Consider the following 27350-nt stretch of genomic DNA (forward strand, 5'->3'; position numbering starts at 1 on the left):
TACATAGCCAATCGTAAGAGAAGAATTTATTATTTTTAGAGGCAGTTCAATTACTTCAGGTATTATCTGTTTGAATAGACGTCTAGGTAAGGGATCTCGTACGCAAGTTGAGGCTTTTGATGCAGAGATTAATGAAAGTAATTCAGTTTCTTTTAGGAGAGTAAAACATTCTAATTGATGATCTGATACAGTTATATTGTTAACTACAAGGTCACTTACATTGTGTGACCTTAAATTAGTAGTTTGAATTTTTTGTCGGATATTCTCAATTTTGTCATTAAAAAAATTAATGAAGTCGTTGCTACTACATACTGCAGGTGTGCATGTGTTGATAGTGGACTTATTCCTGGTTAATTTTGCTGCAGTATTAAATAGGAATCTAGGATTATTTTTGTTATCTTCTGTTAGGGAGGAGAGATATGTTGATCTAGCTTTTCTATACTTCAGGAAGCTCTCCTTCCACGCTAATTTGAACACTACCAATTTTGTTTGATGCCATTTACGTTCCAATTTTCGAGTGGTCTGTTTTAAAGTGTGAGTGTCATCATTATACCAGGGTGCTAATTTTTTGTCTCTGACCATTTTCCATTTAAGAGGAGCTACATTATCTAAAGTATGGCGGAATGTTGACTGTAAGCATTCAGTTGCCTGATCAAGATCTGCAGGGGCTTACAGTGACTCAATCAAAGTTGATAACTCTGGGAGGTTATTTATAAAGTTCTGTGCAGTAGTTGACGTGAATGTACGTTTAATACAGTTGCGTGGTGAGGTGCATATATTATTACTCAGACATATTTTGAATGAGATGAGATAATGATCTGAGATAACTTCAGACTGTGGAAGTATGACTATATTTTCTACGTTTAACCCGAACGTTAGTATTAGATCGAGGGTGTGACCACCATTATGGGTCAGTCCTGTGACATTCTGATTAATCCCTACTGAATCTAAAATGGACACAAACGCTGTTTTCAAAAGGTCTGAATATTAAATCTCCGACAACTAAAGCTTTGTCTAAGGAAATAACCAGGTCTGAGATAAAATCTGCAAATTCAGAAAGAAACTCAGAATATGGCCCCGGGGGCCTGTAAATAATAAGTAACAGAATTAACTGGGTAGACTTATTTTTTGAGGCTACATACATTATATTAGTATGACGAACTTCAAATTTATTAAATTTATAACCAGGTTTTTGTGTTACTCCTAGATAATCATTATAAATAACCGCGACGCCTCCTCCTCTGCCAGTTAGACGAGGCTGGTGTATATAACTGTATCCAGGAGGACTAGCTTCATTTAATGCTATATATTCATTTGGTTTATTCCATGTTTCAATTAAAGTACATTAAACTCCTGATGAGTTCATTAACCATTAGCACTTTAGATGTAAGAGAGCTAATATTTAATAGCCCCACCTTTAGATCAAAGGTGCTGGCAGCGGCTGTACAGTCAGTATGATCTAATTTTATATCGATTAGGTTACTGGAACAAACTCTCTGAATATTTCTACTTTTTTGTTGAGCTCGGGGAACAGACACTGTCTCGATGTAGTGGACCCTGAGTGACGACTCTGTGCAGCTAGCAGACAGTCGGTTTAGCCTGTTCGTCTGCTCCCTGGTCTTGGCTCTGGATTGTCAGAAATTAACTAGGCCTGTTCTGAGACTATGACCTATGCTGCAGGAAATGAGAGCAGCACCTTCCCGAGTGGGATGGATACCGTCCCGCCCTAACAGGCCAGCAGTGCCCTCAAAATTAGCCCAATTATCTGTAAAGCCCACACTGTTTTCAGAGCACCACCTGGACAGCCAGCAGTTCAGCGACCATAACCTGCTGTAAGCTATATCTCCACGCCGCATTGGGATGGGGCCAGAGCATACTACAGCATCGGACATCGCCTTCGCTAATTTAAACACCTCTACAAAGTTACTCTTAGTAACCTCAGACTGATGAAGGTGTATATCATTAGCTCCTGCATGGATAACTATCTTTGAGAACCTGTGCTTGCCTAGGACCCTAAGGTTACCTGCTATGTCCGGCACCCTGGCTCCCGGTATACACCTGACTAAAGCTGCTGGTGCCCCTAAAGGCTGAGCTAATTTCACGTGCTGTATGATCAAGTCCCCTATAACCAGAGCTCTTTCAGGTTTCTCAGTGGGTGCATCACTAAGGAGAGCAAACCTGTTTGACACGTGACGCAGAGAGGAGTGGTGCTCCCATGGGCGAGCCTCAGTGGTAGCTTTGGCTCTACGCTTATGCCGCCGAGTATGCCGCCGAGTCATCACCCATTCGCCCCGCTTTAAGGGCTGTAATGCTGGAGTTGGGGGATTACTAACTCCACCTAGGGCATCTATACTTTCCCCTACAGAAACTACACTGTTCTCATTCTCACTGACCTTCTCTAAAGCCTGGATATGCGCTTTTAACACTATAATCTTCTCCGTCAGAGAGCTAACTAATCTGCACTTTTCACAAATAAAGCTATCGCTAGCGATGGAGAAAGAATGACTAAACATCCTGCACTCAGCACACTGAACAGGCTGAAGGTGTGCCATGATGAAAGGATTCACGTACCTTAGCGTAATTAATACTAATTAAACACTAATTTGCATAATCCGTTATTACTAATTTTTCAAACTTTGTATTCAGTATACAACCATCTATGTGCCGCCAATTTCCATGCAAATATCTTGAAAAACAGAAACGTTATTAAGAAAAAACATTTGATCTCACTGGTTAATGAGGCCCATTTTGGACCATGTGATCCTCATACGGAATATTACGGCAGTTTTCTAAAAATTAAGCCATTTTTTCAGTCTTTGATTTGTAATATCTCAAGAACAGATAAACATATTTTCATTCTGTAAAAAGTACATTGTTCTGCATTCGATTCCGAATTCAACGAGAGCAATTTCAAGCGATTTGGATTGAATTTGAATTTTCACCCAATATGCCTAAATATAGGAATACAGTAGATTTTTAGGTTGTAACTTGCAAAACAATCTTTTGCTTTTCAATACTGACACTGACATTGTCTCGTCATGGAATCGACCAGTTTCTCTAACAGATGTGGAGAAAGTTTCTTCCAAGTGTCAGACAGTAAAGACTTCAGTTCATGCACACTAGAATATCGATAACCTGTCATTTCCCTCTCCACAGCATACCCTCAGGGGTTTATTGGGTTTAAGTCTGGGCTCTGAAAAGACCTTTCCAAGACTGTAATTTTCTCTTTTGGCAAAGTCTTTTTTGAAACTGCAGCTGGTGTGTTTCAGAGTGTTATCTTGCAGAAAGATCCACTACAGACATTTGAACAATTTGTTTGCAAACTTCTGCAAGTTTGCATCCAAAATGCCTTTGTACACTTGCCTTTATGATCATATAAATGAACACAAGCTCACTGACTCCATTCTACGTAAAAGAGCACCAGATCAGGCTCACTGATCCCGTATTGAATGGTCCGGTGACTTAATATTCCTTTGGTATCTGGCATTCCTCATTGATTTCAGAAGAAATGCTTGCTTTTTCTTACCTGTTCTAACCTGGTTGTAACCATTTTTGCAACAAATTTTAAACTCCTACTTCATCCTTGTGTTTGTTCTATGCCTCATGGGTGATGAATCTGATCACTAATATGACTGAAGCCAGACAACCCACTCCAGCAGACGCTGCGTATTCAGCTCCTCTAACATTTTGTCTGGAACTCCCACTATGGCTGGACAGAACAAAGTGTCCACAACACATCCAGTTATCTTAGGGCCTATTAACAAATTCAAATTGAAATAATCCCCCATATATTCTCCTGATGCCATCATTTCCACTACTCTAAATCAGGCTTTCCTTGTTCCAATCAGTCAGCAACAGCAACAAAATATTTGTAAAGCGCTCATAGCGAAAGAGTTCTGAGCATTAAATATACAATGTGTAAATACATGTGAATGGGCAATAAGAGATACTAACATATGAAGTTCTAAATAGATAAATCTTAAGTTTTGACTGAAGAGAGAGAGTCATAAGATCTAATGTCCTATGGGTAAAGTGTTCCAGAGGTGAGACATGGCTACAGCAAAAGAATGATAGCTGTATGTCTTGAAATGGGAATCCACCGGCTTTAAAAGAACAGCATTTGAAGAGCTAAGTGTTCTCGTCAGGACATGGATCTGTCGAGCATCACTCATATAACCAGGCACAAGACCATGTAACCCTTTGAAGGCTAGAAGTAGAATCTTGAAGTGGATGCGTTTCTCTACTGGTAACCAGTGAAGCTGCTTAAGTCCTGGACTGATACGGTCAACTTTACGTGTGTACATCAGAAGCCGAGCAGCAGCATTAAGAACACGTTCATCCTATACGTACAAGAAAGCCTATTGTGTTCAGTATTCTAATTTCTACATTCTGTTAAAATATAGTCTCCAGTTTCTACAGTTGAGTTCAGTCGTGTGGAACCCAACCGTAACCAAGACAGCCATAAAGAAGGCGGTTCATACAGAAGATAATAATGGTTCCTGAATGAGGAATACAAAGTTTGAAAAATTAGTAAAAACAGATGATGCAAATTAGTATATAATTAGTATTAATTATTCTAATGAGGTAAAAACATTTAAATCAGTACACTCAGTAAAAAAGTAATAAAATATTTCTAATCCCCTCTTTGTGCTCTGTAGGCCTTTGTATTTCTCAAAAGTAGGGCCTACTAGTGTTTATATGAAAGAATATAAATGATAAGATTCACAGCTTTCAATGCGAACCTCGAAAAAACTGTCTGATCCACATCCAATGAACAATTCACATTAACTGAACTGAAATTGACACTCACGTTTCTGACTTTCAGTTTTTTAAAATATGATTCTGACCACTAAGATCTCAATATTTTTCATCCAAACAACTCCAGTTATATTATAAAATAGTTATTTATTTACATGAATCAATTTGATTTGAAAAAATAAGTAGGTAAAGCTATGAAAACTCACTTCAAAGTCTCCCGTGAATCATAACATCAAAACTAGCAGATGGAAAATTTTGCTGAATCCTTCATCAGAAACAGTGAGAGCAAGAGAACGTCCCTATAAAAGTTATCTGATTGATATTGACGAGTAATCCAGTTGGAAACCGATCAGGAGAGAGAGAGAGAGCCTGACCGCTTTCCCATGACTCAAAAATCACCAGCAGTTTCCCGACGTCCCGCGAGCAGAGAGTGAACTCTGTTGTACCAACTTCAACCTGCCGTTACTCCCAAAGTACTGAACAGATCTTAATCAGATACATTTATTTGGAAAGCAGAAAGTCTAAGCTTTTAAATGATAGTATTCATGATAGAAAATATTCAAGCGTGAAGAATTGACAGATTTGGAAACTTAGATGAGCGTCTGCCTGGACAATTTTCACAGCACAGCCAACGAGCGTCTGATATGCCTACCTTAACTGATAGTTACACCACTATGATGGATTTCTTCAGAACATGTGTAATATTAATTTTTTGCTTGTTTTCTTGACGAGTATTAATAGCAACATCTTAACTTTGTGACCTTGAATATAACTCCATGTGGGTAGCCTGAAAATGGACCCTGCTATGTCAGGTTCGTCCCCTGGCCGTTCTCTTCAACCCGAGGGACCCGATTATCCCAGATCCGTTGTCATTTGTGTAATTTTTAAAAATATTATAGTTGATTTAGGGGCGGCATGGTGGTGTAGTGGTTAGCGCTGTCACCTCACAGCAAGAAGGTCCGGGTTCGAGCCCCATGGCCGACGAGGGCCTTTCTCTGCGGAGTTTGCATGTTCTCCCCGTGTCCGCGTGGGTTTCCTCCGGGTGCTCCGGTTTCCCCCACAGTCCAAAGACATGCAGGTTAGGTTAACTGGTGAGTCTAAATTGACCGTAGGTGTGAATGGTTGTCTGTGTCTATGTGTCGGCCCTGTGATGACCTGGCGACTTGTCCAGGGTGTACCCCGCCTTTCGCCTGTAGTCAGCTGGGATAGGCTCCAGCTTGCCTGCGACCCTATAGAACAGGATAAAGCGGCTAGAGATAATGAGATGAGATGAGATAGTTCATTTAGATTTATCCTCCCCACTTTGCACTTTAATGTCCATTTTCTTTTGAAAGTATGTGTGCTGTTTTATTTCAGAAGACCCCAACATGTACAGGATGAACCCAGAAAAAAATGTATTGTTGGAGTATATTTCAATTAGTGCATCTTTAAATTTTAATCTACTGGTCCCAAGGCAATTTATGGCAAATGTGTGCAGTAGATCAGCTTCATAGATGAGAACATTGTTTATGGGAATGTTCCATTTGGGAATGTTAGTGTCTTGGAATAGACCTAAGTGTCCAAATGCTATTTTGTAATCATCTAAAGGAGTTGGTTCCTGGTTTAGATTTAAAAAAAAAAAAGTGACCTTAAGTTCTGAGCCATTCCACCGAATCGGTGCCATTTCCGTCCCTAGAAAATTATATGTATAAATGCGCATAAAAATGTACTTTAAAATACATTTCCTTATTACGCAGAATGTCCTGCACATTGATCTGATTTAAATTTAAGATATATAATTGTAAGGATTAATAAAAAGTACCTAAAACACTGAAAAATAGCATGTCCCCGCACTCTAACTTTATACTTAACTATGAAATATTATGATTAAAATCTTTCAGAAACAATATTTCTTTTGCACAGTTGTGTGACTCCATATCCTATCCATGGTTTAAATATATTTTTTCATAAGAAATCCACAATATCTTAGTTAAAATACACATTTTAGTCGTGTGCCTGGGTTTTCACTCAGTCCTGTTACCCAAACATATTACCCCATCTGACAAATTTGGAACATTCCATAAATCACATGCTCAACAGGAAGTTACATCAGTTGTGCCTTCTGAAGACCATGGGAAGACCAAAAGTTAGTTCTCTCATTTACTTTTCTGTATATTTGATGATTTTTTAACTTTGACTGATAAGGTCAATGTCAACATACTGTTCTGTTACTTAAATTATTTCTTAGATTATATTTGTTTATTTTAAAAATACAGACTTTTGGTAAATCACTAGAATGTGCTAAGTGTGGTCATGCTATTAGCGATGACGCCATGTGGCTTAATTCCATGTATTAGCTAATCTTAGGCTAAAAACTCAGTCCTGTTACTTTCAGTCCTGTTACTCATATAAAGAGTATGCAGCTATCTTTGACTTCCAAACCTTGTAAAAAAAAATAAATAACGTAGCCTGAGGTTGACCAGTACACATTTTGAATAGTTAAATATGTGTGTTATCATAATCAGTGTTGAAAAGATATAACAAATTAAGTTTAATTTGGGAGTGGTACAACAAGCAAATAGCACCCATTCGGTGGAATGTCCCTTCTACTTGTAGTAACCTGAAGAAGACATTCTTAAAATAAATAATATAACTGATATCTTGATGTCATTATTATCCGGACAGCATCGCTCTTACCAAGCAGAATTTCACTCTAAAGTACGACACCAACATTCCACGGCAGGTGGTGAGTTCGAATACTCCTGCATTGTTCTCTACAAATCTTTCTGTGTATTCATTTGTAAGTTGCTTCAAAACTGAAATACGCATGTAATGTATGCTTCTGGTCCCTTCCAGGGCCTCGCTGGCAGTAGGTAAGTGTTCTTCATCAAGGATATAAAAAGGTTCTGGGTTATTTGGCAGTACAAGCTATATGCCATCAATCCTCTGAAATAATGAAGCTAAAATGATAAAATAAAAAACGTATACATTGCAATGAAAATTTGTATTGATGATTAAACCACAACTATAATATATTCATAATGTTTTGTAATTAATGTATATGTTGCTTATACAATAATACTTACATTTATGGCCTGTAATTTTACTGATATTCTAACTGGTTATGTTTTCTGTGAAGTGCAATTGTGTCTGCTACCTTGAAGTGCCTGATGAAATTTTATAACCTCACTGAAGATGTAAGTTTATCTTTTTTTCCCATTACAAACCTTTAATCTTAATTTTATACAGATGCAACAGGAAAAATAATATTGGAACCTCTATTGTTAGGATCTTCCGAAAGCAGTCCGAGCCAACTTTATACTGAATGTGGAGACGGATGAGCTGTTTATCACAGCCGGGTTGCAGGACAGAGTGGTACAGGTTAGTCTTGCATCACTCGTTAAATTGTTTATTAGCTTTCACTTTTCTTACATCATTGTTTCATGATGCTCTTGCAGGTGTATGAGGGTTTGGTGTACATGGACTTTAACAAGCAGCTAATGGACAAGCAAGGTTATGGTACTGACTCTGAAGTCTAATTTCTATTTCACAGCTTATTACTTTATTTTTTCAATGATCACAGCATCATTCAGATTAGATATCACTTTGGAGAGTGTCATGGTATGGCAATATATAATTAGCAGTGTGGGAAATAAGAAATTTTAAGCAGACTCTCACAGGACAGACAAGTCTGAAATGTTGTCTGTCTGTCCAAATTTCAGCCTGTTCAGGGCCCGCCTTAGGGCCCCGGAAGCTGAAAGGCTTAGATGCCTGGACATGGCTTCTCATCTATTTCCAGGCACATTCTTGTGATCTTCAAAGTCCAAATTACACTAGGCATTAGTTGCTCATTACACTACAAATTAAATATAATTTACAAGAAAATGACAGAAGATTCAAGAAAACCATGTTTAAAGTTCTACCCAAGAAAACAGTAGCACACACAGGTCAGTTCCATGTCTAGAAAAAAAGTATTGGGGGGCCAAGGATGTTCCAGTTGGTTACAACTTAGTGGTTCTCATATACAGGTACTGTAATAACACTCAAGAAACATTATGTCAAGAATGACTATACTATGTTTATAATAAGTCTATAAGAAATTTAGTAATCAGCAATACAACTATTCTTACATAATAGAGTTAAAATTCAGACTAAAATCTGCTAAACTAGAACTTAGAAAATAGAAGAAAATAAAAACTCTATTAAAATATAAATCTACAGTGGGGCAAAAAAGTATTTAGTCAGCCACCAATTGTGCAAGTTCTCCCACTTAAAAAGATGAGAGAGGCCTGTAATTTTCATCATAGGTACACTTCAACTATGAGAGACAGAATGGGGGGAAAGAATCCAGGAAATCACATTGTAGGATTTTTAATGAATTAATTGGTAAATTCCTCAGTATTTGGTCACCTACAAACAAGCAAGATTTCTGGCTCTCACAGACCTGTAACAACTTCTTTAAGAGGCTCCTCTGTCCTCCACTCGTTACCTGTATTAATGGCACCTGTTTGAACTCGTTATCAGTATAAAAGACACCTGTCCACAACCTCAAACAGTCACACTCCAAACTCCACTATGGCCAAGACCAAAGAGCTGTCAAAGGACACCAGAAACAAAATTGTAGACCTGCACCAGGCTGGGAAGACTGAATCTGCAATAGGTAAGCAGCTTGGTGTGAAGAAATCAACTGTGGGAGCAATTATTAGAAAATGGAAGACATACAAGACCACTGATAATCTCCCTCGATCTGGGGCTTCATGCAAGATCTCACCCTGTGGGGTCAAAATGATCACAAGAACGGTGAGCAAAAATCCCAGAACCACACGGGGGGATCTAGTGAATGACCTGCAGAGAGCTGGGACCAAAATAACAAAGACTACCATCAGTAACAGACTACGCCGCCAGGGACTCAAATCCTGCAGTGCCAGACGTGTCCCCCTGCTTAAGCCAGTACATGTCCAGGCCCATCTGAAGTTTGCTAGAGAGCATTTGGATGATCCAGAAGAGGACTGGGAGAATGTCATATGGTCAGATGAAACCAAAATAGAACTTTGTGGTAAAAACTCAACTTGTCGTGTTTGGAGGAGAAAGAATGCTGAATTGCATCCAAAGAACACCATACCTACTGTGAAGCATGGGGGTGGAAACATCATGCTTTGGGGCTGTTTTTCTGCAAAGGGACCATGACGACTGATCCGTGTAAAGGAAAGAATGAATGGGGCCATGTATCGTGAGATTTTGAGTGAAAACCTCCTTCCATCAGCAAGGGCATTGAAGATGAAACGTGGCTGGGTCTTTCAGCATGACAATGATCCCAAACACACTGCCCGGGCAACAAAGGAGTGGCTTCGTAAGAAGCATTTCAAGGTCCTGGAGTGGCCTAGCCAGTATCCAGATCTCAACCCCATAGAAAATCTTTGGAGGGAGTTGAAAGTCTGTGTTGCCCAGCGACAGCCCCAAAACATCACTGCTCTAGAGGAGATCTGCATGGAGGAATGGGCCAAAATACCAGCAACAGTGTGTGAAAACCTTGTGAAGACTTACAGAAAACATTTGACCTCCATCATTGCCAACAAAGGGTATATAACAAAGTATTGAGATGAACTTTTGTTATTGACCAAATACTTATTTTCCACCATAATTTGCAAATAAATTCTTTAAAAATCAGACAATGTGATTTTCTGGATTTTTTTTTTCTCATTCTGTCTCTCATGGTTGAGGTATACCTATGATGAAAATTACAGGCCTCTCTCATTTTAAGTGGGAGAACTTGCACAATTGGTGACTGACTAAATACTTTTTTGCCCCACTGTACATCTGACAAAGCATACGACTGTGACTGTCATTCTTATTATGAATGAAAAAAAATGCACATAATAATAACAACATAACCATTGATTGGCAGTTTGGCGCTTAACCTAATACTGTACTGTAAAGTTTCATGTAAACTGAATTCTTCATCAACTGACTGGATCAATCAGATACTGTCAACCCTAAACACTAGTTCAGCTGCATCATGCAATAAAAACAACAGTGAATACCGAGTGTATTATCATTATCTTATTTAGTATGCCACTCAGGGAGCAGGAGGTGCTTGTAAATTTTGGTGGGGCTAGGGCCTTTGGTGGCCGAGTTATGAGTTTTTTTCAATCCCCATGTGCGTGAGTGGCTGGAGCCAGGGCTCGTGCTGAAGTTTTCTGCGAGCCGCACTCTCTCCTGGTGTCGGCTCAGGGCGAGCCTGGTCTCGTTCAAAAGGTCTTGGGGAGAGGGATGTGCCTGTAAATTTTGGCGGGGCTAGGACCTTCATTGGCCAAGCTAGGAATTTTTAAAGGCTGGCTCGAGCAAGGGCTCGTATTAAAGTTTTCGGTGAGCAGCACTTGCATGGGGGTTTCGGGGGCGAATTGTGGTCTGAGCCTCGGTTGTACCAGGCCATGCTTCTTGCCACTAGTTCAAAAGGGCTTGGGGAGAAGGAGGCACCTATCAATTTTGACGGGGGTAGAACCATCAGTGGCCGAGTTATGAATTTTTAAAGTCAGGACAGCAGAGGCCCCCGTTTCACAGGCTGTGTTATGACATAATGTATTCGCCCAGTGTAACATTTGGAAGAAAATTAGAAGTAGATTAGACCCATATCTTTACAATTTTTCATGGGCCATCCGGTTTGATGCTTTTGAAATACAGATGGACAAATGTGAAAATTACCAGTAAATAGCCACCGGTCCGGCCTTATTTCTCACACTGGTTAGCCACTCAGTAATACCAATTGGAAATATGTTTTTATTCAGGACAGAATGCACTAGGTTGACTGGCTATGCTAAATTGCCTCAGGTGTGAATGTATGGACTCTCACGCTACGTTCACACTGCAAGGCTTAATGCTCAATTCCGATTTTTTTGTGAAATCCGATTTTTTTGTGAGGTCGTTCACATTAACAAATATATGCGACTTGTATGTGATCCTCAGTATGAACGAAAAGCGACCTAAAAGTGTTCCGCATGCGCATTGCAGGATACGACGACGTCACACGCAGTGAGCATGGCCAGTGTTTACGGAAGTAAAACCGCCCGGTTGCGGTATGACCCATCCAATCTAGCTTGAATAGCTGCATCCCCCCAAATGGAAATCAGCTCCCTAACCTCTGCGTCCTTCCATTGAGAAGATTCAGAACCTTCACAGCCCGAAGCGTCCCTCGCATTGATGTCATGCGCAGGGGCGCAGATACGTTTTTTGAACTGGGGGGGACAAAGCTGCCAGCAAACCAACCCCAACCCCGATATGCCTGTCAAACTTGTTGTGGGTTACCATAGCAACCAAGCTCGAGCTCGCAACCTGTGCAGTCTGCGCAGCTCAACCAACCGAATATCAGTCTTTGTTTTATGTGAGTTGTTGCAACTATGTATACACTGCTGTGCACCTCAATAAACCGAATGGTAATTAGTCTTTTGATTTTTCCGTGAGGTTTGCCTTATGCAAAGAAAGACAGCATAGACGTTTTTTCCTCCCTATAAGTGGGGGGGACCGAACGAGGTGAATTTAAATCTGGGTGGGACGAGTCCCACCCTCTATCTGCGCCCGTGATTATGCGCCATGTTGTTGTAACTTTTTTTGAGAGACCCGCCGCCTACTTCAGCGCAGAATAGTGACGTTTGTGGCTTGTTGATGATGTGTAAGTCGGATGAATGCGACCTGGCGGTTCAGACTGAAGTCGCATATGAAAAGAGCGGATAGGAATCGGAATTAGGACCACATATCCAAACGGCCTGGGTCGGATTTGAAAAAATCGGATCTGTGTCGTTCATATTGTCAATAAAAGATCGGATACAGGTCACATATGGGCGAAAAGATCGGATTTGAGTCACTTCAGCCTGCAGTGTGAACGTAGCCTCATACCATTCAGGATTTACTCCCACCTTGCCCTCATTGTTCCTGATCCACCACGACCACTACTGAAGATGAATGAATTAACATTTTTACTGATGTTCACTAAATACACTACAAGCAGTTATTTTTGTACCTGACCAGAATTTACAAAGAAATATATAATGGGGAAATACAAACAAGATAAAAAACAAAACGATAATCTTTCCTTCCTTCATCTCTCAGAGCAGTCTCCCATTGCTTCAAAGATTTTCAGCAGGATATTTGCCCAAAATTTCAATCATAAATTTGTCACTACCAAACTTAATTTCACTGATAGTTAATTTTCATTTGACTTGAAAATCATATTGAACAGTTCATTTATGATTATCTTTTTATATTAAATGCATTGAATATCATACAGCCCCATCTCTAAGTTGGAACACTGTGTAAAACGTAAATAAAAACAGAATGCAATGATTTGCAAATCCTTTTCCTATATTCAGTTGAATACAATACAAAGGCAATATATTTAATGTACAAACTGATGATAAACTTTGTTTTTTTGTAAATATACGCTCATTCTGAATTTAATGCCTGCAACACATTCCAAAAAAGTTGGGATAGGGCCAATGAAAGACTGGGAAAGTTGAGGAATGCTCAAAAAACACCTGTTTAGAACATTCTACAGGTAAACATTAATTGGTAATTGGAAAGGTTCAGTCATTCACAAGCAAGGATGGGGCAAGGTTCGCTACTTTGTGAAAAACTGCATGGGTAAACAGTTGAACAGTTTAATGTTTAAATTGGTAAATAGTCGAACAGTCAAACATTTCTCAATGTACAACTGCGAGGACTTTAGAGATTTCACCATCGGCAATCCATGATATCATCAAAAGATTCAGAGAATCCAGAGAAATCTTTGCACATAAGGGTAAGGCTAAAAACTAACATTGAATGCCCGTGACCTTCAATCCCCCAGACAGCAGTGCATTAAAAAACATGATTGTACGAAGGATATGACCACATGGGCTTGGGAACACTTCAGAAACCAGTTATCGTTAAACACGATTCATCGCTGTATCTAACATGCAAAGCAAAAGCCATATATCAACAACATCCAGAAACACTGCCAGATTCTCTAGGCTTGAGTTCTTTTGAGGTGGACTGACGCAAAGTGGAAAAGTGTGCTCTGGTCTGACAAGTTCACATTTGAAATTTTTTGGGAAATCATGGACATTGTGTCCTCTGGGCCAAAGAGGAAAAGGACCATCCAGATTGTTACCAGTACAAAGTTCAAAAGCAGCATCTGTGATAGTATGGGGGTGTGTTAAGGCCTCTGCATGCTCTTGCGACAAGGCTTTCACAGATAGCTTTTCGCAGACAGTTGTAATTTATTGTTGAGCGGGGATAATAGGCGTGCGCGATGTTATTCACCGGCACAACGCAAGGGGGCGCGAAGTCGCTAGGAGTAGTTGGTGGGTGTGGTTAGTGGAGTGTTTATCCTCTGGTTACTTATAATGACTAGAACTTTTTTTTTTTTATAATGACTAGAACTGGAGTCGTATAGATGTACGTACTTCCTCAATCAACCGCTCTTCATGCTGCTCCATCTTCGCTCGTGTTTTTAAAAATGCTGGTCGTGAAAACAAACCAAACCGGGAAAGTAGAGAAGCGGAAGTGCGTGTACAGCGGACCAATCAGAGCCCTCTTGTCTGCGGCGCTGTCTGCGAGGCTTCTGCGGTGGTCACAATTTTTGGGAGGTGTGCGCAGAGCGTCTGCGAAGGTGGGGGGGCTACGCAGACACTGTCTGTGATACCGTCTGCGAGGACTGGGTTGTCAGCATAAATTGGCCTTTAGTGCCCATGTCATGGGGAACTTGCACATCTGTGAAGGCACTGTTAATGCTGAAAGGTACATACAGGTTTTGGAGCAACATATGCTGCCATTGAGACAGCTTCTTTTTCAGGGACGTCCCTGCTTATTCCAGCAAGACGATACCAAGCCACATTCTGCACATTTACAACAGCATGGCTTTGAGTGCGGGTGCTAAACTGGCCTGCTTGCCTCCTATTGAAAAAGCGTGGTGCACTTATGAAGTGTAAATACAACAACGAAGACCCCGGACTGTTGAGCAACTGAAGTCATATATCTAGCAGGAATGGGAAAGAATTTCATGTTCAAGGCTTCAACAATTAGTGTCCTCATTTCGTAAATGCTTACTGAGTGTTGGTAAAAGAAAAGGTGATGTAATGCAGTGGTAAACATGCCCCTGTCCAAAACTTTTTTGGACTGTGTTGCAAGCATCAAATTTAGAATGAGTGTATATTTGCAAAAGCTAATGAAGTTTATCAGTTTGAACATCTTGTCTTTGAATTTTATTCAACTGAATATAGATTGAAAAGCATTCGCAAATCTTTGCATTCTGTTTTTATTTATGTTTTACATCATGCCCTAACTTTTCTGGAATCAGGGTTGTATAATGAAATTTCAAATTTTACGTGAGATAAACATGCTTACACGTGTACTAAATACGTTTCTGAATTTTTGTCTGCATATGTTTTGGATCTAGGCAGCTTAGTATATATACCTAACCACATAATGAAGTGTGTATTCTATTCAGTCTTGGACTCCACACATCTGGAGCTTGCGAATATCTGTATGTTTGTTTAGGTGAGTACATCTCTATGGATATGAGCAGTCTTCCCACGTTTTGGTTAGCTTACTTGGGGGATCCAAGTGACTCTGGCCGCATTCACAGCAATGTGAGAGAGCGCTGGTTGAAGGGTTAGTACACAAAGCGAACATGAACCCTTTTGATTTTAGCCTAGTTCTCCTGCTCATCTCTGATACCCTGTTATCTTTGACTAGGTGAACCTGAAGTGGTGGAAGCCATGAAACGCTTTGCTGTGCTCACAGATCAGGCCAGGTTTGTTCAAGCATTGCACATCTCCATTTAGAGCATTAGTTAAGATAGCGTTAATCTTCACAATCATAAAGTGTTAACAAACCATATACGTGTGGTTTCCTGTGGCTTCACATGTTTCCTCCCTCCTCCAGAATAACTAAGAAATAGATGCATTACTCCTAAGCATGAATGAGTGCGTGCGATTTGAGGGCTATCCCAGGATGGTATGTTTGTGGCAGAGCCCAGGCTGAGTGAATATGGCTTACATGGAATTTGCACATGACAAATAAACACATCCTGCATGTAAATGACAGCATGGCAGGAATGCACACCATTCAAAACCCATCTCAGCCAGCCGGCTGCTGCTCCGGCAAAAACGTAAAAAGCAGCAAAGCTCCAGTTGCAGTCAGAAATGTACATACATGATCATGACTGTCATGGCAATATTGGGCTCTCAGGTATTTTCTTTGAACTGTTCATTTTCTGTGGCAGAATTATTTAACAACATCTTGAACAGAAAAAAAAGATTTGGTGCACAAGTTTTAATTTATTTTTCATTTTCTAAAATCAACATAGGGTCAAAATTATACATACTGTACAGTACACCTAATATTTGGTTAAATGCACTTAGCATGTTTCACATTGGTGAGATATTTTTGGGGTGGCACAGTGGTGTAGTAGTTAGCACTGTCACCTCATAGCAAGAAGGTTCTGGGTTCGAGCCCCGCAGCCGGCGAGGGCCTTTCTGTGTGGAGTTTGCATGTTCTCCCCGTGTCTGCGTGGGTTTCCTCCGGGTGCACTGGTTTCCCCCACAGTCCAAAGACATGCAGGTTAGGCTAATTGGTGACTCTAAATTGACCGTACGTGTGAACATGAGTGTGAATGGTTGTTTGTCTCTATGTATCAGCCCTGTGATGCCCTGGCGACTTGTCCAGGGTGTACCCCGCCTCTCGCCCATAGTCAGCTGGGACAGGCTCCAGCTTGCCCGCGACCCTGCACAGGATAAGCGGTTACAGATAATGGATGGATGGATAGATATTTTTGGTAGCTTGTGGCAGAATTCTGGTTGGATATTTGAGCAATCTTCTTGGCAGAATTAGTAGAGATCAACTAAATTTGTGTGTTTCCTGGCACAGACCTGACTTTTAAGCACAGTCCACATATTTTCAATCGGGTTGAGGTCAAGACTTGTTTTAACCTTAATGTTAGCCTGCTTTATCCATTCCACAACCAGCTTTGATGTGTGTTTGGGGTTATTGTCCTGCTGGAACACCCAGTTGTGTCCAAGTTTCAATCATCTAGCTGATGGTTTGAGGTTATGCTAAAGAATTATGGTGTTCATTATTATATTTACTTTGTGCAGTGCACCAGTTCTACTGGTAGCAAAACAGCCCCAGAGCATGATGCTACCACCATCATGCTTAACAGTTGGTACAGTGTTCCTCTGTAACTCTGGCCATTGTGGCCAAATAACTCAATCTTTGTCTCATCTGGTCAGATGAGTTATAAATCTTTCCTCTAGAAGGCTTTTTCTTTGTCCATGTGGTCAGCTGCAAACTTTAGTTGAGCATGAAGGTGTCAATTTTGGAGCAGGGGCTTCTTTCTTGGACAGCAGCCTCTCAGTCCATGGCAATGTTAATCTTGCTTGACTGTAGATAATGTTCTAGCAACTTCTGGTTCATGGCAGGCCTGTGCGTTGATGGTTCCTGGGTTGTTTCTGACTATCTGAACCAATTTCGTCTCAGCTGAAGGTGACAGTTTGGGTCTTTTTCCAGCAAAGTGGTTTAGCAAAATGGCTACACCTCCTAATAACTTATACTTGCATACATGAACTGATGATCTTGGAATCTGCAGTTGTTTTAGAAATGGCTCCAAGAGATATTCCTGAGTTATGTAAAGCTATGATTCTCTTTCTCAGATTTGCAATGAGCTGTTTGGACTTTCCCATTGCACTGTGTTTGTCAGTCCAATGAGTGCTGTCAAACCAGCACTTTTTATTTTGGCACAGAGAATCTACCAGCTGTAGTCAACCATGATCACTAACAGGAAGTGAAGAGGCCTTGGCCTTGGCAAGTTAAAAGACATTTTGGGACTTTCAGCACCACTGAGTTCATAATCTTAAGTAGGCATATGTAAATTTTTGACCCTGTATGTATAATTTTGACCTTGTGTTGGTTTTAGAAAAGCCCAAATAACGTAAATTTTGTGCACCCAATTATTTTTTTCCTATTAAAGGTGTATGTTGTACAATCATTCTGCCACAGTATAAGAACAGTTCAAAGAAATCACTGAAAGCCCAATATCGTCATGACATTTATGTCTATGATGACATTCATGTCTGTGTCTGTAAACTTCTCAATGCAACTGTATGTAAAAATATTTTTACTTCTTTTTAATTAAAAAAAAGTGAAAGGCTCAGGAATATGCTAGTATGAGCATGAAGTTACAGCCTAATTGGCTAGGATTGAGGACGCAAAACAAGACAAATAGTCCCCATTTAATAGTACTTGAATTTAAACCATTAAAATGCTATTAAAAGTGAATACTTATAAAAAAAAGTCTAGACTTCGTATACAGCAGAGCAGCCAGCAAGTGATACACTATATGGCCAAAGGTTTGTGGACACCGGACCAAAACACCCATGTGTACTTTTTAAATATTCTCCCTTTGCTGTTATAATAATCTCTGCTCTTCTGGGAAAGGGTTCCTCTAGATTTTGGAATGTGGATGTGGGGATTTACCCATTCAGCCACAAGAGCGTTCATGAGGTCAGTCGCTGATGTTTGACAAGGAGCCCTGGGATGCAATCAGCATTCCAGTTCATCCCAAAATGTTCAGTGTGGTTGTGGTCAGGGCTTTGTGCAGGCCACTTGAGGTCTTCCACTCCATCCTTCGAAAATCTCACGTCCTCCATTTTTCTCTCCTGTTTCAAATTTGTATCCCACAATGCCTTGCGTGAACGGGAAAAGCCCACCACGTGATGCATGATGTAGTATCTTGAACTGGGTCATGGTGAATCAAGAAAAAATAGTGAAGAATTTAGGGGCCATGTGGCCCTAAGTTAATTAATTATTCTGTTTTTAAAAAAAACTAATAAAATTGGAAGTCTGTGATTAGAATTTAGTAGCTTTCGGTCCACTAAACAAAAATAATTGGGTGTCAGGGAAAATTCTTTTTATGACTGTGGCAGTGGGGGTGTGGCCTAGCATCAGTTTGTGAATGGAGGGCGGGGCCAGGGAAAGTGAGTGGCAAAGTCAATGCACCTGTGGTTAATTAATGTTGTGTGTCTGTGTTGTTGCAGTGACAGAGGATAGAAAAGGAGGGAGAGAGCAGAGAGAGGGAAGCTCTCCTGACCAGAACACGTGTGTGTCTTGTGTGTATGACTGTGCGTGAGCAGTGAGTGAGTAAAGCTGAAAAGCAAAGAAAGAAGTAAAACAAAGTGTGTGTGTGAACATCAGCTCCCGCCTGCTGTGCTTCTGTACTCCACCCACATCAGGGACATATTACAGTGGTGCCGAAACCCAGGAGTACTGAAGGTAACCCCCACATGGAGTCCTCCCCATTCAAGGAGCTCATCCATGCCCTCGCTGATGCCCAGCAGAACCAGCATCAAGCGCTGACTGCTCTCCGGAAGGTGCGAGAGCAGCGCTTTGAAGCCTTGATGCTGGCCCAGCAGGAAGATCGGCAGGCATTCTGGGATCTGCTCACGTCAGCAGGGGCTTCAACCGCCACCGCCATGGACCCTCCTCATGCCACCCTCATGAAGATGGGCTTGCATGATGATCCAGAAGCTTTGTTCGCTCTCTTTGAGCAAGCGGCCGAAACATGGGGGTGGCCGCTCAAGCGGCACGGCACGCCTCCTCCCGCTCCTGACTGGTGAGGCGCAGCTCGTAGCGCAACAACTCCCTGCCAACAGCTGGCTCATGTATGCAGACCTAAAGAAAGCCATCCTGCAGTGTTTCGGCCACTCCCCAGAACAACATCGCCAGCGCTTTTAGACACTAATGTTGGAGGAGGTTTGCCGGCTGTTCGCATTCGGCCAGCAACTCTGGGACGCCTGCCGGTGGTGGCTGAGGGCAGAAGACCACGATGCCGATGGGATCATCGATCTGGTGGCACTGGAACAGTTCATCTCTCGACTTCTGGAAGGAACGGTGGAATGGGTCCAGTGTCATCACCCGGCATCGCTAGAATGAGCCATCGAGGTGGCGGAGGACCATTTGGAGGCGGTTCCGATGGCAGGCAGACGAGGAGCCTCTGCTCATTTCCTTTCTCTCTCTCCTTTTTCCCCCTCTCTCTGTCTTTCCCCTTCCCCACCCTGTTCCCCCACCACAGGGGCCAGCCCCTCCCCAGCCAGCCCGTCGCACCCGTGGTGTCCTCCCATCTCCCACTCCCGTATCTGTGTCTTCTTCCCCTCAGGTGAACGCCGGTGCAGAGGGAAAGCCTGGGCCGGTGTGCTGGCGCGGCAGGGAGCCGGAGTGTCCCCAGAGTCAGGGTTCTGCAATGGAGGTGAGAGCTGTAATCCAGATCCCCGACACACCAGAGACTAGCCCCAATTGGGTCAGAACGTATCGCATACCGGTAAGTGTTCAAGGGGATACATATCACGCGTTGGTGGATTCCGGTTGTAATCAGACCTCAATTCACCAAAGCCTGGTGCAAGGTGAGGCATTAGGGAGAACACAAGCGGTGAAGGTGTTGTATGTGCACGGGGATGTTCACAACTATCCACTAGTGTCTGTCCATGTTCTATTCCAGGGCCAAACGCATAGAATTAAGGCAGCAGTTAATCCTCGTCTCATCCGCTCGCTGATTTTGGGAACTGATTGGCCGGGGTTTTGAACCTTAATGGAATATGTAGTAGGGATTGGGTCCTGCAGTAAAATGTCACGAGGGGATCCCGGTGTGGCATTGACGGGAGAAGTTGTCACAGAGCTGTCCACCTCATCACCGCGTCAGGGCGATATGAGGAGTGAGGAGCACCTCGTTCCTCCTCCCGCTCTCGGGGATTCCCTCAAGGATTTCCCTTTAGAGCAGTCACGAGATGAGACTCTGTGACATGCCTTTGACCAAGTGAGAGTAATCGATGGTCAAACTCTCCAGGCAAATGCGACACCCGTCTTCCCATACTTCGCGATTATTAAAGATCGACTGTATCGAGTGACGCAGGACACTCAAACCGGTGAACAAATAACCCAGTTGTTAATCCGTAAGAGCCGTAGGGAACTCATGTTCCATGCAGCTCACTTTAATCGCATGACCAGACACTTAGGGCAGGATAAATCACAAGCCCGAATAATGGCCTGGTTCTATTGGCCAGGGATTCACGAGGACGTTTGTTAGCGGTGTGCGGCGTGTCGCAAATGCCAATTAGTAGATCCCGCGGCCTCTCCAAAAGCGCCTTTGCGTCCTCTCCCTCTAATCAAGACTCCCTTCAAGAGAATTGGTATGGATCTCGTTGGGCTATTAGATCGGTCAGCACAAGAATATTGCTTTATTTTAGTTCTGGTGGACTATGCAACGTGATATCCAGAAGCGGTGCCTCGCTGCAATATCTCAGCACGCAGTATTGCAGAAGCGCGCTTCCGTATTATCTCCTGGGTCGGGATTCCGAAAGAAATCCTGACAGACCAAGGCACTTCGTTTATGTCACGCACACTGCGTGCACTGTATGAGTTGTTGGGAATTAAATCTATCCACACCAGCGTTTATCACCCACAAATGGATGGTTTGGTAGAGAGATTTAATCAAACACTTACAAACTTTCAAATTAATTTTTTAAGTGAAGACGCCCATAATTGGGACAGATGGCTCGAGCCCCTGTTATTTGTAGTACGAGAGGTCCCACAAGCCTCCACGGGATTTTCCCCGTTTGCATTCTTATATGGGTGAAAGCCGCGCGGCATCTTGGACGTGCTGCAGGAAAATTGTGAGGAGGGACCTTCACCTAGTAAGAACGAAATTCAATACGTTCTCGATCTGCGCGCAAAGCTCTACACCCTCACGCACTTAACCCAGGAGAATTTGTGGCAGGCACAAGAACATCAAGCCTGGCTGTACAAAAGGGGCACGCACCTTATAGAGTTCACGCCGGGAGACAAAGTACTCGTGTTATTACCCACATCGAGTTCCAAATTAGTCGCCAAGTGGCAAGGGCCCTTTGAGGTCACACGGCGAGTCGGGGACATTAACTGTGAGGTGAGGCGAATGGATCGGGGCGGTGGTCTACAAGTATACCACTTCAACCTGTTAAAACATTGGCATGAGGGGGTCCCTGGTGGCATTGACATCGGTAGTTCCGGAGAAGGCAGAGCTGGGGCCGGAGGTAAAAACAACCAAAACCACAACCTGAACCCTTGTGGAGACCACCTCTCACCGGCCCAACTCACAGAGGTGGACAAGTTGCAGGAGGAATTTTCTGACGTGTTCTCGCCCCTTCCCGGCCGCACCCACCTCATAGAACACCACATTGAACCTCCCCCGGGCGTAGCGTGGTGGTACGTAGCCGCCCTTACCGCTTACCCGAACACAAAAAAAAGGTTGTTCAGGATGAACTCAAGGCTATGCTTGGCATGGGCATAATCGAGGGGTCACACAGTGACTGGAGCAGCCCGGTGGTCCTGGTACCCAAGGCCAATGGTCCGGTTCTGTGTGGACTATGGAAAAGTCAACGCGGTGTCTAAATTCGACGCATACCCAATACCTCGCATTGATGAGTTGCTCGATCGGTTAGGTGCAGCTCGCTTTTATTCGACACTGGATTTGACGAAGGGATATTGGCAGATCCCCTTGACTCCTCTATCCCACGAGAAAACGGCTTTTTCCACACCGTTTGGATTACACCAGTTTGTCATGCTTCCTTTTGGGTTGTTTGGAGCTCCCGCTACATTCCAGCGGCTCATGGACAAGATCATCCGCCCCCACACCACCTATGCGGCAGCCTATTTAGATGACATCATCATATATAGCAGTGACTGGCCGCGGCACATACTTAGAGCCGTCGCTGAGGCAAGCAGGTCTCACAGCTAACCCGAAAAAGTATGCAATTGGGCGGGTGGAAATACGGTATCTGGGTTTCCACTTGGGTCATGGGCAAGTGCGTCCCCAAATTGACAAGACAGCAGCGATTGCGGCCTGCCCAAGGCCTAAGACCAAAAAGGGGGTGAGACAGTTCCTGGGGCTGGCTGGCTACTATCATAGGTTCATACCTAATTATTCGGACGTCACCAGCCCGCTGACTGATCTCACTAAAAAGGGAGCACCAGGTCTGGTCCAGTGGACGGAGCAGTGCCAACAGGCTTTCACCAGGGTAAAAGCTGCACTGTGTGGGGGGCCACTCTTACACTCCCCTGACTTCTCTCTCCCCTTTATTTTGGAGATAGATACGGAGGGCTGGGGACCATTTTGTCCCAGAAAGTGGAGGGCGAGGAACGCCCCATGCTGTACATCAGCCGCAAGCTCTCGATGCATGAGAGTAAGTCCAGCACCATCAAGAAAGAGTGCTTGGCCATCAAGTCCTCACCCTCCGGTACTACCTGCTGGGGTGCCCTTTCACCCTCTGTTCGGACCACGCACCCCTCCAGTGGCTCCATCGAATGAAAGATGCCAATGCGTGGATCATCCGTTGGTATCTCGCTCACCATCCATTTAACTTCGAGATGGCCCACAGGCCGGGGGCACTGATGGTAGGGGCGGATTTCCTGTCCTGTCGGGGGGGACGCTGCAGGCCAGACTGCTCCCCGGCCTGAGTTGGGCGGTGGGGGTATGTGGCAGTGGGGGCGTGGCCTAACATCAGTTTGTGAGTGGAGGGCGGGGTCAGGGAAGGTGAGTGGCAAAGTCAATGCACCTGTGATTAATTAATGTTGTGTGTCTGTGTTGTTGCAGTGACAGAGGATAGAAAAGGAGGGAGAGAGCAGAGAGAGGGAAGCTCTCCTGACCAGAACAGATGTGTGTGCATTGTGTGTGTGACTGTGTGTGAGCAGCAAACGAGTAAAGCTGAAAAACAAAGAAAGAAATAAAAGTGTGTGTGTGAACATCGGCTCCCACCTGCCGTGCTTCTGTACTCTTCCCACATCAGGGACATATTACAGTGACCTACACTTGAAAAATCTGAAAGGCAGTCTACCTTTAATGGATCTTTTCTGTGCACAGGGGCATTGTCACGGTGGAAATGTTTTGGGCTCGGCTTCTTAGTTCCAGTGAAGGGAAAATGTCATGCTGTAGCATACAAAAACATTGTATGTAATTGTGTTGTGGGTGCAATCAGTTAATTATTGAAATTAAGTGATCAATCTCATTAAATCAGTCTCATTAAATTTGAAGGTTAATAATTAAAATGAATCAATCCCATTGAATCGTTTACTTTGACTCCTTTGAATTGAATCATACCATAGAATCAGTCTCATTTGAAGTGAATCATTCAGTGAATCGTTCAATGAATCATTTAGTGAATCATATAGTGAATCGTTCAATGAATCATTTAGTGAATCGTTCAATGAATCATTTAGTGAATCATTCAGTGAATCATACCATTAATCCTGGATAAATTACCAAACAGCTAGATTATGTTATATTTCCAAATTATTACGATCACTTACCATATTACGTAACTTATATGCACCTTTTGAATTCTTTGAGAAGATTGGGGACTTCAGATATTGTTCACCAACAAGATGAATACACACAGCTTTGATAAATGAATTTATTATACAAAGATAAAAATCAATATATACAAATATGATATGGTGTGTGTGTGTGTATGGCCTAGCTTGTTGCTAGCTAAAACAAAGGAAGGTTATCTAAATAGAACAAAGGATTAGCTCTGTTGCTAATGTGTGCTTGTGTGTGTGTGAAGGACTTGACCATGTGTTTAGCCTCGTGTAGCTAACTACACGTGGTGGAGGCCTAGATTAGCCTTGTGTTGCTAGTGTGTGTTTGTGAAAGGCCCTATGGCCTAGCTAAAGTATGTTTGTTAGGCCTGGTGAGGCCTACTGAGCACGTGTTGCTAAAGACAAAGGGAAGCTGTCTAAAGTGTATCAGGCCTGGTCAGGCCTGTTGAGCACGTGTTTTCTCAGTAACAAAAAGATTCCACACTCATAACATTACCAAACTCACTGAAACCTTGATAAGGTCAAAATGTATGATAAGGAAATTAAAGTGTTAGTCAGAGGGGAGCATGCGCAGCCTATCTATTAAACAATTGAGAGAACATAGAACCAAAATAAATCAACACGCTGCGTGTCTAACAGTGTAACAGATAAACCTGGGTTTAAATTCACACTACTTCAAATAAAAGCAAATTTCTAAGACTATCTTAATTATGCCCAAATGCCAAAATCTTACTTAATCCTGCCTTTAGCAAGATATGAAGAAATATTCGCCGGTGTAGTCTCGGGCCTCGCCGTGGGAGCACGTGAGCCGCTCGTGATGGAGGCGTAGAAACTTTCGGGTCCAGCGGAGCACTTGGGTGGTTCCCGTAGAAAGCAGAGGATTCTTGGTCCGAACCTCAGTGTTCGTGAGGAAAAGTCTCTGATCAGAATAAGATGCACAGCGCTTTTGAGTTAAAAAGGATTCAATCGCTTCTTAACTTTTAACTGCCTGGGCTGCAGTCGTGACGTCACTTCTAATACGGATAAACCGGTTGTAACTCAGGTTGAGTTTAAAGATCGCGCGACTCTGGAGTTTACCTTGGCCAGTGGTTAAGCACAGAACGCGCTGGATGGTGAATCTCGCAAGAAAGAAGTGTCTTTGGGTTTGAGAGCATCTCTTTATGCGTCTAGACTCATCGGAATCCGGACGCGAGAGACAAAATGGCGGAGCTTCCGCTTGGACTTATGCGCGCATGGCGGACTGACGTAGATGATCCCGCCCACGCGTGACGTAGGTCACGCGCCAGAGGACTGGGAATTGTAGTTCTTAGAGACAACATGGCGGCATGATACCTACAGTGTGCTTCAAACTTTTTGACAACAGTTAAGGGAAGAACCACATATGGGTGTGATTGTCGGGTGTCCAAAAACTTTTGGCCATACAGTGTGTCTAAAATTGTTTACTTTTTCATACTCTATGATCAATAACACAATAAAATTCTTACAATTTCTCTCCCAAATTGTTATAGCCTACCCTTGTCTGTCACAAAGTGAACACACTTCACTCCTCTTTTGTTTTGTTTGTCTTCTGGCAAAGTGCACTGTAACATTCGTGCTTGATCTACTTCAAAAAGTTCATGAAAGATTTACATTTCTCTTCTTGATTGCAAAGTTTTATCTCAACATCCCTTTCACAGGTATTTCTGTTGCGGTAATTTTAGCTGGTGTATACTCAGCCAACACTGGGCCTTCCCAAGCCCAAATACCCTCTGAGACAGCCCTATAGTGGTGCTTGAAAGTTTGTGAACCCTTTAGAATTTTCTATATTTCTGCATAAATATGACCTCAAACATCAGATTTTCACACACGTCCTAAAAGTAGATAAAGAGAACCCAGTTAAACAAATGACAAAAATATTATACTTGGTCATTTATTTATTGAGGAAAATGATCCAATATTACATATCTGTGAGTGGCAAAAGTATGTGAACCTTTGCTTTCAGTATCTGGTGTGACCCCCTTGTGCAGCAATAACTGCAACTAAACGTTTCCGGTAACTGTTGATCAGTCCTGCACACCAGCTTGGAGGAATTTTAGCCCATTCGGCCATACAGAACAGCTTCAACTCTGGGATGTTGGTGGGTTTCCTCACATGAACTGCTCGCTTCAGGTCCTTCCACAATATTTCAGTTGGTTTAAGGTCAGGACTTTGACTTGGCCATTCCAGAACATTAACTTTATTCTTCTTTAACCATTCTTTGGTAGAACGACTTGTGTGCTTAGGGTTGTTGTCTTGCTGCATGACCCACTTTCTCTTTAGATTCAGTTCATGGACAGATGTCCTGACATTTTCCTTTAGAATTCGCTGGTATAATTCAGAATTCATTGTTCCATCAATGATGGCAAGCCGTCCTGGCCCAGATGCAGCAAAACAGGCCCAAACCATGATACTACCACCACCATGTTTCACAGATGGGATAAGGTTCTTATGCTGGAATGCAGTGTTTTCCTTTCTCCAAACATAATGCTTCTCATTTAAACCAAAAATTTCTATTTTGGTCTCATCCGTCCACAAAACATTTTTCCAATAGCCTTCTGGCTTGTCCATGTGATCTTTAGCAAACTGCAGATGAGCAGCAATGTTCTTTTTGGAGAGCAGTGGCTTTCTCCTTGCAACCCTGCCATGCACACCATTGTTGTTCAGTGTTCTCCTGATGGTGGACTCATGAACATTAACATTAGCCAATGTGAGAGAGGCCTTCAGTTGCTTAGAAGTTACCCTGGGGTCCTTTGTGACCTCGCCGACTATTACACACCTTGCTCTTGGAGTGATCTTTGTTGGTCGACCACTCCTGGGGAGGGTAACAATGGTCTTGAATTTCCTCCATTTGTACACAGTCTGTCTGACTGTGGATTGGTGGAGTCCAAACTCTTTAGAGATGGTTTTGTAACCTTTTCTAGCCTGATGAGCATCAACAACGCTTTTTCTGAGGTCCTCAGAAATCTCCTTTGTTCGTGCCATGATACACTTCCACAAACGTGTTGTGAAGATCAGACTTTGATAGATCCCTGTTCTTTAAATAAAACAGGGTGCCCACTCACACCTGATTGTCGTCCCATTGATTGAAAACATCTGACTCTAATTTCTCATTCTCATCTCATCTCATTATCTCTAGCCGCTTTATCCTTCTACAGGGTCGCAGGCAAGCTGGAGCCTATCCCAGCTGACTACGGGCGAAAGGTGGGGTACACCCTGGACAA

The 27350-nt window shown here is 42.7% G+C and overlaps 1 protein-coding gene across 4 annotated transcripts in view; it reads left to right on the top strand.

Annotated features, from left to right (window-relative positions):
- gkup (glucuronokinase with putative uridyl pyrophosphorylase) overlaps nucleotides 1-27350 on the top strand; it is a 51723-nt gene that overhangs the window by 20966 nt on the left and 3407 nt on the right. For 3 of the 4 annotated variants that reach the window (XM_060943818.1, XM_060943817.1, XM_060943819.1), the window contains 7 exons: nucleotides 7423-7483; nucleotides 7594-7610; nucleotides 7877-7934; nucleotides 8026-8118; nucleotides 8196-8256; nucleotides 15268-15381; nucleotides 15466-15523. In XM_060943818.1, the coding sequence (XP_060799801.1) occupies nucleotides 7423-7483; nucleotides 7594-7610; nucleotides 7877-7934; nucleotides 8026-8118; nucleotides 8196-8256; nucleotides 15268-15381; nucleotides 15466-15523 (462 nt within the window). Of the gene's footprint in view, nucleotides 1-7422; nucleotides 7484-7593; nucleotides 7611-7876; nucleotides 7935-8025; nucleotides 8119-8195; nucleotides 8257-15267; nucleotides 15382-15465; nucleotides 15524-18803; nucleotides 19034-27350 lie in introns of those variants that run through there. The other variant, XM_060943820.1, reaches the window with a different exon arrangement.

This window comes from Neoarius graeffei, chromosome 17 (genome assembly GCF_027579695.1).
Source record: "Neoarius graeffei isolate fNeoGra1 chromosome 17, fNeoGra1.pri, whole genome shotgun sequence".
NCBI classification, from domain to species: Eukaryota; Metazoa; Chordata; class Actinopteri; order Siluriformes; family Ariidae; genus Neoarius; species Neoarius graeffei.